Source organism: Chrysemys picta, chromosome 2, assembly GCF_011386835.1.
Source record: "Chrysemys picta bellii isolate R12L10 chromosome 2, ASM1138683v2, whole genome shotgun sequence".
NCBI classification, from domain to species: domain Eukaryota; kingdom Metazoa; phylum Chordata; order Testudines; family Emydidae; genus Chrysemys; species Chrysemys picta.
The window spans coordinates 195,741,284-195,753,398 of NC_088792.1; the positions used below are offsets into that span (position 1 = coordinate 195,741,284).

Genomic DNA, 12,115 nt, shown 5'->3' on the forward strand with positions numbered 1-12,115 from the left:
TAGTTATCATGCCACCCTGCCTTCTGCTAGCACTGTGTCTAATACAAAGGTGCATTCTTGGCGCTGTTATTTTTCCATCATGTGGGGTACTACAAAAAAAAAAGTTTTACCTTACTTAAAAAGATAAGTTTGTTAGTATCTATGGTACAATAGTCCCTTATGCTTTGGCTTGGCAGAATTCAATTTTTATTTTTTTGTAATTTTTGATACATAATATCAATGTTTATTTGTAAGCTTATTTTTAATTCATTTAAATTTTCACTATCATGTGAAATTATGAGGGTGGAAGCAACATCATATGTCAAAATAATCATCAAAATCTAAGTTCACAAACAGCACTTTTTGTACTGTGACTATTGATAAATGTTGCTATTATCAATGGAAATTCTTTTTCATCAACGTGTGTGTACGGAGAAATCAATGTTTATAGACATTTACTAATTAAAAATCTAATCCTTTCTAGCCTGCCTATACTTTATATGGGAAATAACTGGAATACTAAAAATACTGAGGTAAATTTATAAAGTTATCTAAGGCAATTGGCATATTTTTATGAGTAGCCACTTTCCTGGTAACACAGCCAGTACTGAGCAAAGTAGAAAGTGCTTATGAAAAAAAGTGGAATTAGCTGTGAGATCCTGGGTACCTCTCTATGCCAAGTGGAAGAAGGCACCACCATACCATAACTCATCCTGGGTGCCTCTCTATGCCAAGTGGAAGAAGGCACCACCATACCATAACTCACACTCATTATGACAACAGTGAGTTGGGGCAATCTATGTGAAAAAAGGCATCCTGAAAGGTATCATATCAAAACTGGTAACATGCTAGTCATATTGCATGATTTATCTACAGGTGGTGTATAAAGAATTATAGCTGTGTGCTGGAAATATGGTCTTAAAATGCGTTTGGCCAGCAGTGCATAAGCCTAACCCAGCCAAAGGAATGTTGTTTCATCTGCTTCACGGTGTTGTCAATGCAAATTGAGCAAGGTGAGGACAGACACAATGGAAGTACATTTGTAGTAAACACAGCCATCAAACTAGCAGGTAGGGGAGATGACCACTTACCGATTACAATGGGGTATGTTATACCCCCAGGAAGCCTTCCTGGTTCTTAAAACAGAGACAATAGACTTTGGAAAATATAAGCAGAAACAGAAAGCCACATTGGCACCTATCACCTGAGGGACACAAGGGGCCAGAGCTCTTGAAATCTTGATCCTTCAACCAAGCAGGGAGGAAGAAGAGGGGCTGAAGTCTCTGGAAACTGACTGTAGGTGAGAAACCTGCTTAGACAAAGATTGTAACTTGCTGAAGTTAAGTTTTAGTCACTAGAAAGTATATTTTGTTGGTAACCTTTCATATCTCTTTCACTCCTACTTGAAATCCCTTCCAAAACTAGTGATCAGTAGCACATTAGCCATGCTAAGTTATCAGGGCCGGCTCCAGGCACCAACTTAACAAGCAGGTGCTTGGGGCGGCCAAGGGAGAGGGGCGGCACCTGCGGCAATTCGGGGGCAGCAGGTCCCTCACTCCCTCTAGGAACGAAGCACCTGCCGCTGAACTGCCATCGCCGATCGCAGCTTTTTTCCCCCAATTGCCGCCGCTGATCGCAATCGCGGCTTTTTTTTTTTTTTTTTTGCTTGGGGCAGCAGAAATGCTGGAGCCGGCCCTGTAAGTTATAGTCAAAGTACATTTTGCCACATTTTTCTTTTATTTGTTAATAAGAGTAGTGTATATTTCAGTTCTGTTTAAGTGTACACTCTGCCAACACCATATTTTTTCACAACTTAAAGAAGGTATTCAAGAAAATAAATGTTTTAAGGTTTAATACTATATCCTGCAGAAGATGTAAAACCTCCATAATTGTGCACTAATGTATCATGTAGGAAATTTCTCACTAGACTCCTTCTGTGTATCTGTGGCCAGAAGCATGAGAACTGAGGGTCCTCGTGTTTTCTTACTTATAATTGCAGACACTGTTTTTATTCATATAAATGTTTAATCCATTTCTGAAATGTTCCAAGTTATTTGCTTCAATAAAATCTTGCATCAGTAAGTTCCACAAGCTAAATCAAGTATAAATAAGTTTCTTTCATCTAGATTAAATAATGCACTTTAACATGAGTGCTGATGTTCTTATTTTCCCCTTTCCATAATACAAGAACACCTGACTGACCCTCTCTGCACAAATTATTGTTCTGTAGGAGCTTGATCCTATGAGTTGAGCACAAGGTGCCAATCTCAGCTCCCATTGAAGCCAGTGGAAGTTGAACACTTTGGTGGGGTTGAGTACCCAAAGTTTCCACTGGATTCAACAGGAGTAAAGTGTACTTTGCAGGATCCAATGCTCTATCAGTATCATATCTCCTAAAGTACCCTAATCCTTTTAAATCTTTCCTTGTTTTGACTCCTCACCCCATTCCATGCTTCTAATCTTTTTGTTGCCCTTCCCTGAGCGCTCTGTTTACTATGCCCTTTTGGAGATGACGAGACCAGAGCTGAATGCAGGATTGAAGATGAGTACGTTCCATTTATTACTGATTTTCTTATTACAGACTAAAAAAGTGCAATGCAACTTTTACAAAAAGCACCTCCAGAATTTAGATGCTTGATATCATTGTCTGTCATCTGAGGAAGCTCAAAAGACTCCAATATTAATGTTGTCATAGGGATAGCTTTATTTTGTACTATGTTCTGTTCTTGCTACAAGAACAGTCCTGACAATAGATGTGTAACTGCCATCCTTGTTCTCATTATTGGTGTAAAATTGTCGAGAGATTGGATTAATTTTATGCTGTCTTTCTATGCCTGCTGCAGTCTTTGTTACAAGACAATGAAATATATATTGAGAACAAGACTATAGCATACATTAAACATGGGGGGATAACTTTGCTCAGAACTAAAATAGTTACATGAAAAATCCTCTGTAAAATGTATCAATTCCCCTGACTCTCCTAAGACTATAACAAAAGAAAGAGGCAAATCTATTCATTCTCATGACACTTTCTACACAGAAAGATAAGGCGGAAATGGTGAAAACTTAACCCTTAATGCTGTTCAGAATGAAGTGTGAAGTTTGAGAAGGGTTTGGACTTCATTGAGCTTAGTGGGGGGTTACAAAGTATAACTGAAAACAAATCTATTTTCAAATGGGTTGTAACTCCAGGCAAAAGTTAGCCAATAGGGTCAAAGTTAACTTAAAAGGAAAAACTGTGCTTCATCTACAAGAATGTTGTTTTCTTCATTTTTAAATGACTAAACATTTTAAATAAAAACAAACGCTTTACAATGAATTTAACATCTTTCTCTAGATCTTCTCTAAAAGTCTACCAAATATTGTGAACAAACTGCAGAAGAAAGCTACAGAAAGATGTCTTATGGCAAAACTTTCACTGACATGCATGGAGTAAGGATTTTTACCTAGAAGCATAGAGGTAGGGTCCTAAATCCATATTTAAGCACATAAATAAGTGGTTTTATTTTTAAAAGTGCTGATACCCATCACCTCCCATTGACTTCATTGCCCTGTGAGTGTCTTGCCTCTTCCACAAACTCATTTTTAATGCTACAGCAGGACATTCAGTATACATTCATGGACCATTCAACTACCAGTGTTGTTCCTCTGTGTTTTAGTATTCATTTTATTCTAAAGAGTATTTGTTTTACTTGCTCACTTATTTCAAATATCAGACACCTTTTTTTCATAAAGTCAAGAATAAGGACCTTGCTTCATTTCAGAAGCTCAAGACTTTATCTCCAGAAAGCACTTATGTACTGCATCAAATCTTAACCAGTTCACTTGTAAAACCTGTGTCAACGCAATAATGGATAGCACAGCTACCTTCCACTAGTAAATTATAGGCTGACCCCTTAGGCTTTTCTATGTGGGGGAGAATGTGAGAAGCTAGGATTTGTTTGTTGTGCCGAAAGTTGTTATAGGAAAGTGTCACTAATTGGGCTGATGTACTAAAAGGAGTCATTCTATTTCTGGTGCTGCCTCCTGGTAATCTTTAATTAAACAATGGCTTTCTGCTATCCCCTCTCCTATTCCATTCTTCTTCTGATCTTGTGCAATGGCCATTCCTCCTCCCATCCCTCCAAGAAATTATCTATAAAATGTGGACAAATTACAAAATACAAACTGGACATGGAAACAAACAGGAACAGTTTCCTTCACTAGTCTTAGGAAGATAGAGTTGCATTTGAACAATATTGATTTTTGCTTCAGGCCAAAGTGTAGCAGTTATGAGATCTGATCATGGAAAACAAAGCCTACAGGTTACTAGTTAAAATCTAGCCTAGATTGCTGTTGGCCAACCTCCATGCTGAGACCTATGTGACACTGGCCGATGATCTCAGTGAGTTTCTAATACACAGATAATGTCATCCCCCAAATCACCAGCATTCTTGGCCTCCATTATAACTGCTCACAAAGGTGCTAATTCAGCCAAGGACTGAATGAGCATGAAGTCTGAACTCTACACACAGATGGCCACTACAATTCAAGATTGAGAAGAAGTACTACCCCTGCTGCATCTGTTCTGCATATACATAAAGGACTTTATCGCTCATGAAACATGCTGAATTGACTGCCTTGCTAAAGTTTCACTTAAAAAAAAAAAAAAAGCCCAGTCTGTCTTCAGCTTACCAAACTAGTAACTAAACAGGATGCTTGTGAGCTGTTAATATTGTGAGCCCTAATAGTGAAATTATTGCTATAGGGACTTTCAGATGTTTTTCCCAACACCACCCATAAAATTGGATCTGGTTAACAGGGAGGAACCAATGCAAGGCATAACTAAAACAGTATGTTTTTTATTTTACTACATGATTCCAATTTGTTTCTATGGTGTCAAATGTAAGATTTTTGCCAGAAACTTCACGTTAGACCGGGGTCGACAACCTTTCAGAAGTGGTGTGCCGAGTCTTAATTTATTCACTCTGATTTAAGGTTTTGCGTGCCAGTAATACATTTTAACATTTTTAGAAGGTCTCTTTCTATGTCTATAATATATAACTAAACTATTGTTGTATGTAAAGTAAATAACTTCTTAAACATTTTTAAAATCTTTCATTTAAAATTAAATTAAAATGCAGAGTCCCCCGGACTGGTGGCCAGGACCCGGGCAGTGTGAGTGCCACTGAAAATCAGCTTGCGTGCTGCCTTTGGCACACGTGCCATAAGTTGCCTACCCCTGCGTTAGACCTTTGCTAGAATGAAACAGAACAGCTTTCCTAACAAATTTGATGCCTGCATTTACTTTACCAACAGATTCATAAGCTTTTTCCTATTGCTCTACCTCCACCAACTCAAGGCCATAATTTTAGAAGGACAGTGTGTAGCTGGAGAACTAGGATCATAACGAAAAAGACAAAAGCAAAGTCCAAATATTTATACAATTTTTCTACAAGCAAGACTCTAAGCTCCAGCTTTCAAGGTATTTCTTTGAAAGCAGGCAGGCAAAATTGATCTATAATAGTGTACTCTGAGCCGAATTAAAGCAAAAACGGTCATAATTTATCTACTTAAAAACTGGGTGGACACTGACAACCCTGAGGAAACGACACTACTTTAGAAGCATATTTCATTAATTATCACTGGTCTCCACTCCATTTCCTCTTATCTGCCCTAAGTGAATTCTATAGCTTGGAAACATCAGCATGTGACAAGCTACTAGAACATCTCACATGCTAACATTCTAGTTAGGTGCAACTATGCAGTGCCTCGTTTGTATATAATGACTAACCTACACCCTGGGTATTTACATTTGAAAGGTCCTTTTCAAAGTGTAAGTCAAAGCTAATTAGATCTATTCATGTTACCAGAAGTCATTTTGTTGCCCTCTTGCTCTACACAGACCAGGAGCTGAAATCAGAGTTCATTTTTCATACTTCAAGAGTGGACTTCTTATCTGTGTATGTTGCACAGGAATGAAGCTGAGACTTGAATAGGACTCTTTGTGTCCCAAGGCTCCTTATGGACCCTGGTGGTCTCTAGACTGCAACTCAGCTATGTGCCAAAAAGGTGGCTCCTGCTGGCAGAACCCCATTAGGAGGTCTATAAAGCTTGTTTCAGTGAGAAGCCACTCATATCATAGAGCAGGCATATACCATGAGTTACCATAATTCTATGAAGGCAGTGTTTGTGATATGGCTATGAGCTAGCACTAGCCATTACCAGTTCTTGTAGGAAGTGTAACACTCTTCTGGGGAATGACAAACCCAAACCTCTTCAGCAGTATCACCTGCAGTCTGGGGTGACACATAAAGCAAATGGTGCGGTCCACTCATCTGCTTTGGAAAATCTTTGTGTTTGTGGTGTCCGTTTTTCTTTTAATGAGTCTTTATAGAATGCTGCAAGTGCTGCTGTGTCTGTCTCTAAGAGTCTGTCTCTACTTCTTTAAGAGTTAGTTCACTGTTTGAGAAATCAGGTTTCCTATAGGTATAATTTAACTTAATTTTGGACCTACTTTCCCTCCTTTTTCTTTTCTTTTAGCTTTGTACCTGAAGGTGCAAGGAGTAGTTCAAAAGCTGATAAAAGTACGAGTGGTTTGGAAATTATTGCCGCTCAAAGTTATGGAGAAAAAGGCAGTTACTAAGATTCCTATAAGTGGCTATTTTTTTTTTTTTTTTTTTTTTTGCAGGGGGCAGCAGATAGTTTCTGCAATTACAAGGGCTAGACTAAAATAACACAGATTATCAGCAATCATACATCACCATATGAGGTGGTCACCAGCTGGGGTCAGACAGTAATATCATCCGTACAACACAAAAGCATAAAATCTCCATAATGCGCTATAATCAGAAGCAACTGCTGCTGGCCACCCTCAGAGGTTGGATTCTGAAATACATGGACATATGGTCTGGATGGCAATTCCAATGCTTCCATTTTCACTTTTCACCCTGCCAGTTCCCTGGTTTTTGGACCATGAAGTATGTATAAATATGAAGTGACCACCATTGGCATCACTGAGGGACACAATGAATGAGAATCTGAATCTGAGGTCACAAAACACATGAGAGCATTTAGACCAAGGAATATGAAGGAAATTAAACACACACATTTTCTTTCTCATTGTGGGAAAGCTGCAGCATTTGCAGTTACAAAGAAGTAAACATATTAGGCCAGATCGTCAAGTGATGTAAATCTGGCATAGCTCCTTTGAACAATGGATTTACATCAAATTATACCAGCTGAGGATCTGGCCCCTTGTATCAAAATTTGCATGTAACTTTTACAAACGGAAATATTTTCCCACAAGCAAACTATCAACCTGATTAAAAAAAAAAAAAAAATGAAAAGTGTAGATGAAGCTTTATTGATGGGTGCAGTATCCTGGGTGCAATTTGCTGACAATGTGGGATAGCGTATTTCCATTGTGGTTTTAGCCCGTCGGAATATGCTATACAAGGGGCTGTTCTATTTGTGAATGTGGTGGGGGGAGGGGCCCCAATAAGGATTGGGAAGAGAAAGGCAAAGAAAGAAAAGAATAACCTTGATTAAATGAATCAGCTGCACTCTGTAACAAAGAAATCACAAACCTTTTCATTCAGCAGCTGTTCACTGAGGTGTATAAGCTTGCAATCTGTTAGCCTGTAGAATGTTTGGAGAAAAGTCAAACATACTGTATCAATACATATTTAGTCAAAGCAGACATTTCTTTTGTACCTTTTTATAAAAAAAACACATTTTTTCAGTTAAATTACCATAGATAAAAGTGTTCATGTAATTGGAAAAAGAATCAACTGCTCTTTTCCTTGTTATGCTTCTTCTGCCAGTCCTGACAACTAACGACAAGAATTCCTCTGGTAATCGCGGCAAACAATCCATAAAGAGAATGGACTGTACGGTTGGCTCACACAATACACAGCAAGCAGATTTTTGTTCCCCCAATTTCCAGCATTTCAGAGCATCACATGCTGCACATAAATAATTGATGACCCTTTTGAAAAATTAAATATTCAGGACAGCTCAAACTCATTCTCCAGACCTACATTTGTGCCTTCCACATTATCCCTTAATGATTCTAAACAAACTTAGCAGCATTTTTTTTTAAATGCCTTTCAAGCACGGAAAGGCCGAGTTTAGAATTGTTCCATGTCTTTCCAAGTTAAGTGGTTAATTGCTCCACAATCATACACAACACACTATGTGGCTAAAACAGAAATCTGGGAAAGAAACTGAAAAAAATCAAAGTAACAATGACTAGAAGCACAAGAATAGAGCTAGGCTGCTAGACACTAGCAGAGAATCTAGCTCATAAGGTAGAATAGGAGATTGCCTTTCAAGAATTCAGCCCGGATTCCTTTGTTTGAAGAACAGTTTCCTCTCTTTTTTTTTTAAATATATACTTGTCATAACAGTAGACAGTCCTGTTTAGATATTTTGCAGATGTGAAGACTTCACAGTTCTAAGAGCCGGATTCTGCCCTTTAGATATTTATGTACAGCTCTGATTGGCATTCATAGGCAGAAATTGGCTGGAGGCTTTTAAAATGAGAGCTATACTAGGTAGTAATATTACTGTTAATGCACCAAATTCTATTTCCCAAGATGTTACTAACCATTATCTTGCTACTCCCAATATATACGTTTAGTTAAACATGGTAGCTATGGGAGCCTGATTAAAAAAGGTGTTCACTCCTTTTTGTAACTGCAGCTTTGTTTATTTCTAAGGATAACATCTACAGTCGCTATACTGTTTAATGGACAACACTTTTCCAGTACCAACTGGAACCAATGGGCAGTCACTTGGATATAAAAAAGGTAGGAATGGAGATGGGCAAAACTTGACCATAGTGTTGGGTGACAAGTCTAACGTTGAGTGTGTCATCATGTTTCCACCCCAGAACAGGTGGTGTCCCGTGAAGCAGAAACCTCTGCTTCACACCAACAGGGTTTCATTGGATTCAATTGCTTTCTTACACCTGAAAATCTGTCTGGTTGTTTTTACATATGGACCAAAGAAAATAAAAATTAAATAAATAAAAGACTTAGCCTGTGCCTCAGGGAAGTTGCACTGCAGTTTTTAATCTTCACTGTGACCAGACTGGAGCTGGTAGGCCTCAGTTTTCATTATAATTTGTCTTTCATGGATTCTGAGGGTGCAAGTGGCTTCCTGACCCTGCTGGCAGGTTCCAGGCTCGATTGTCTCTCTGGTCATCTGTTGTGTGTGTATCATTGGATGAGGGCTGAACTGTAGCTGAATCCATAGCTGCTAGACAGCGACAGGGACTGCTGGTGCTCCTCGCCCGGCTCTGAGGTGCAGCTGGGAAACGTCTGTGCACGAGACACCTTTGCTGAACTGAGACTGTGACCTGGAAGGAAGGCAGAGAACAGTGTATTATGAATCAACTTATTGAGCTTCAAAAACAACTGAGCTGAAAACATCCTCTGAATAGGCTAATAAGATATTAGCCATAGCTCTTTCTGAACTGGCAGCATCCTCTATACAAACAAGTGCATCAGCTCCATGCTGTATTTAGACCCTTTTAGCCAAAGAACACTCAGACAGAGGAGAAAAAGAACGAACCAAGGGGTTGGGCTGCATTTTCGGTTCCCTTCCTTAATTTCCTCCATGAATCAAATTCACAAACACTGATTTATTCATATTTACTCCCTTGTTCCTGGGCTTTACAGCAAGGAATGCCTCCAACGACCCCCAGACCCCATATGATTAGATTCTGTATTGTTTTGGGTACGCACATGCATAAGGATTATTTGTGTGAGTAATTTCAGGAGCAGGCTGTTATGGGAGAGAGTGACTGTAAGTGGGAGTCATCCTTGCTTTCCCCACATGAAATGACTTTTTATTTTATTCACTAACAAAATATATGTCATTTTTCACAGCAACAATTAGCACTGTCAAGCTCTAAAGTGCTTTTCTGGGAAAAAGGCTATGTAAGTCTCACTAGTTCCTTTGGAAGCTGTTGAGAGCTTTCACCCGCACAGAATTCAATTAGTTAAATCCTTCAGTGGATGTTGAATTACTAGGGTGACCAGATCAGAGATATAAAATATCGGGACCCGGGGGGAGCGGTGGAGCAAAAAAAAAAAGAGTTTCAAAGGGGCCGGGGGCATTAGCAGGCCCCGGCCACGTGTGCTGCCCCCGTGGAGCCTCCCGGCCCGGCCACATGCGGCATGCGGTGGGTCCGGGCGGGGGCAGCGCGGAGCGGGCAGGGGCCAGGTGGGTGGCGTGGGCCGAGTCCCCACTGCTGCTCGGGAGCCCCGCGCCTCTCCCTCCTGCTCGTGGCTGCGGCTCCTGCCACCCCGGGCACATGCGGCACACGTCCTCCACGCCTAGTCTCCCTCCCGCCGGGAAGGAGCCGCTGGAGCGCAGCAGAGCAGGAGAGGCACGGGGCTCCCCGCCGGTGGTGGGACGCGCGCCGCATGTGCCCGGGGCAGGCCACGGGGCGTGTCCCGCCAGGACGAAGCTGCAGCCGCGAGTGGGAGGGAGAGGCGCAGGGCTCCTCGGTAGTAGTGGGGATTCGGCCTCCGACCCTGCGCTGCCCACCCAGCCCCTGCCCGGACCCAGGGCGCTGCCCTGCGGGCTGCAGGGCTGGAGCAGCCTCTGCGCTGCGCTCCCAGCCCCGGGCCTTCATGTGGAGTGGCCCGGGGGCTGGGCAGGAGCCCTCTGGCGCGGCGGGGGGCTCAGAGCTGAGCCCCCCCATCTCCCTCCCTTGCCAGCCCCCCTTTGCCCGCCCGGTGCCTGGGTGTTGGGGCTGACTCACCAGCTCCAGGATCCAGGTGCCACCACCACCCCCTCCCTCCTGGCTTGCGCCGCCATGCACCTGCAAGCCTGGGAGGGAGTAGGAATGCCGCGTGGTTGGGGAAGAGGTGGGGCCAGGGCGGGGATTTGGGGAGGGAGCCAATGGGGGAAGAAGGGGGGAGAGTCCCTCCAGGAGGTCAAAGTTTCTTGTTTGTCCATTGTCCCGACCAAACATTGGTCGGGACGTGGGACAAAGAAGCAAATATTGGGACAGTCCCGATAAAATCGGGACGTCTGGTCACCCTATGAATTACACACTATCACTAGGTATCACCCACACCTACATTTCCTGTTCATTCCCTCATATGCACTATGCTCTTCCCTAACCTTTCTTTCTCCCTGTTCCCTTTACTTCTTTCTCTCACTCCCAAACTGTTCCTTCTTTCATGCTGCCCCTTGTGCTTGGAACAGTCTCCCTCCCACTTCTTGTCCACCTTCTTTTTTATTTAAAATCCCTCCTCAGCACCCATCTCTTGCATAAAATCTTCCTCACCATAGATTATGTCCTCCCCTTATTTAAATTGCTGTTTAGATGAGTTGTGTCTTGTTTGTGTTAGACTGTAAACTTTTCAGAGCAAGAGTCAGGTCTTATTTTGTGGAATATCATGTATACTTATGGTGTTTTATAAATACTCAGTGATAATTAACTGAGTTAATAATTCAGAACTAATGGCAACCCTTTCTCACATGAGTAAACCCATTGTTTTCAATGGGATTACTCCCATAAGTCAGACTCCATGCAAAGGTGGCCATAAGCATAGATTGTTTGCATGATAAAATTGCATGTAGAGGACATGAAGGTTGGGTAAAAACCAGCATTGTGCATTTGCACTTCAGAATTAATCTGGGATGGACCATGGTCCATGTGTTAGAACTGTTGTCTGATTTTAGGAGGTTAATATTATTAATTTGGATAATATGGATTATAGGCTTGCCAATTAATCTGATCAGAAGATAATAAGGTTCTTGTCCCAGTGGGACAAGTGGGTCACCCCTCTTATGGAGCCTGAGCACTTGAGCCCTCCTTTTATGTCCAAAATTAGTTTCTTTACCCACAAAATATTAGGTCACACTTACTCCATAGCCTGCTATCTTTGTACATATGGATGACATATACATACATATTAATGACATTAGCTCATTCTCACATCTGTTATTTCTGTCCTAATCAGTTATTTCGGTTCTTTCCAAGTTGTGGTGTACCTGTTAAGTTTAAAGGGGATATGAACTTAGATAGCCCCCATACCATCCTGCTTCAATGCATCCTTTATCTATCTATGTTAAAGGTTGCAACCATATATGGACTTTATGCTTTAGCTCATCACCACCTATCTAGGTGGAA

The 12,115-nt window shown here is 41.4% G+C and overlaps 1 protein-coding gene across 2 annotated transcripts in view; it reads right to left on the reverse strand.

Moving 5' to 3' along the window:
• Window positions 1-1,707: 1,707 nt before the first annotated feature.
• The window catches only part of DOK6 (docking protein 6), a 409,224-nt gene continuing 398,816 nt past the window's right edge, over window positions 1,708-12,115 (reverse strand). For both annotated transcript variants that reach the window (XM_005281485.5, XM_005281486.5), the window contains one exon: window positions 1,708-9,322. In XM_005281485.5, the coding sequence (XP_005281542.1) occupies window positions 9,095-9,322 (228 nt within the window). In that variant the 3' untranslated portion in view covers window positions 1,708-9,094. The remainder of the gene's footprint in view (window positions 9,323-12,115) is intronic.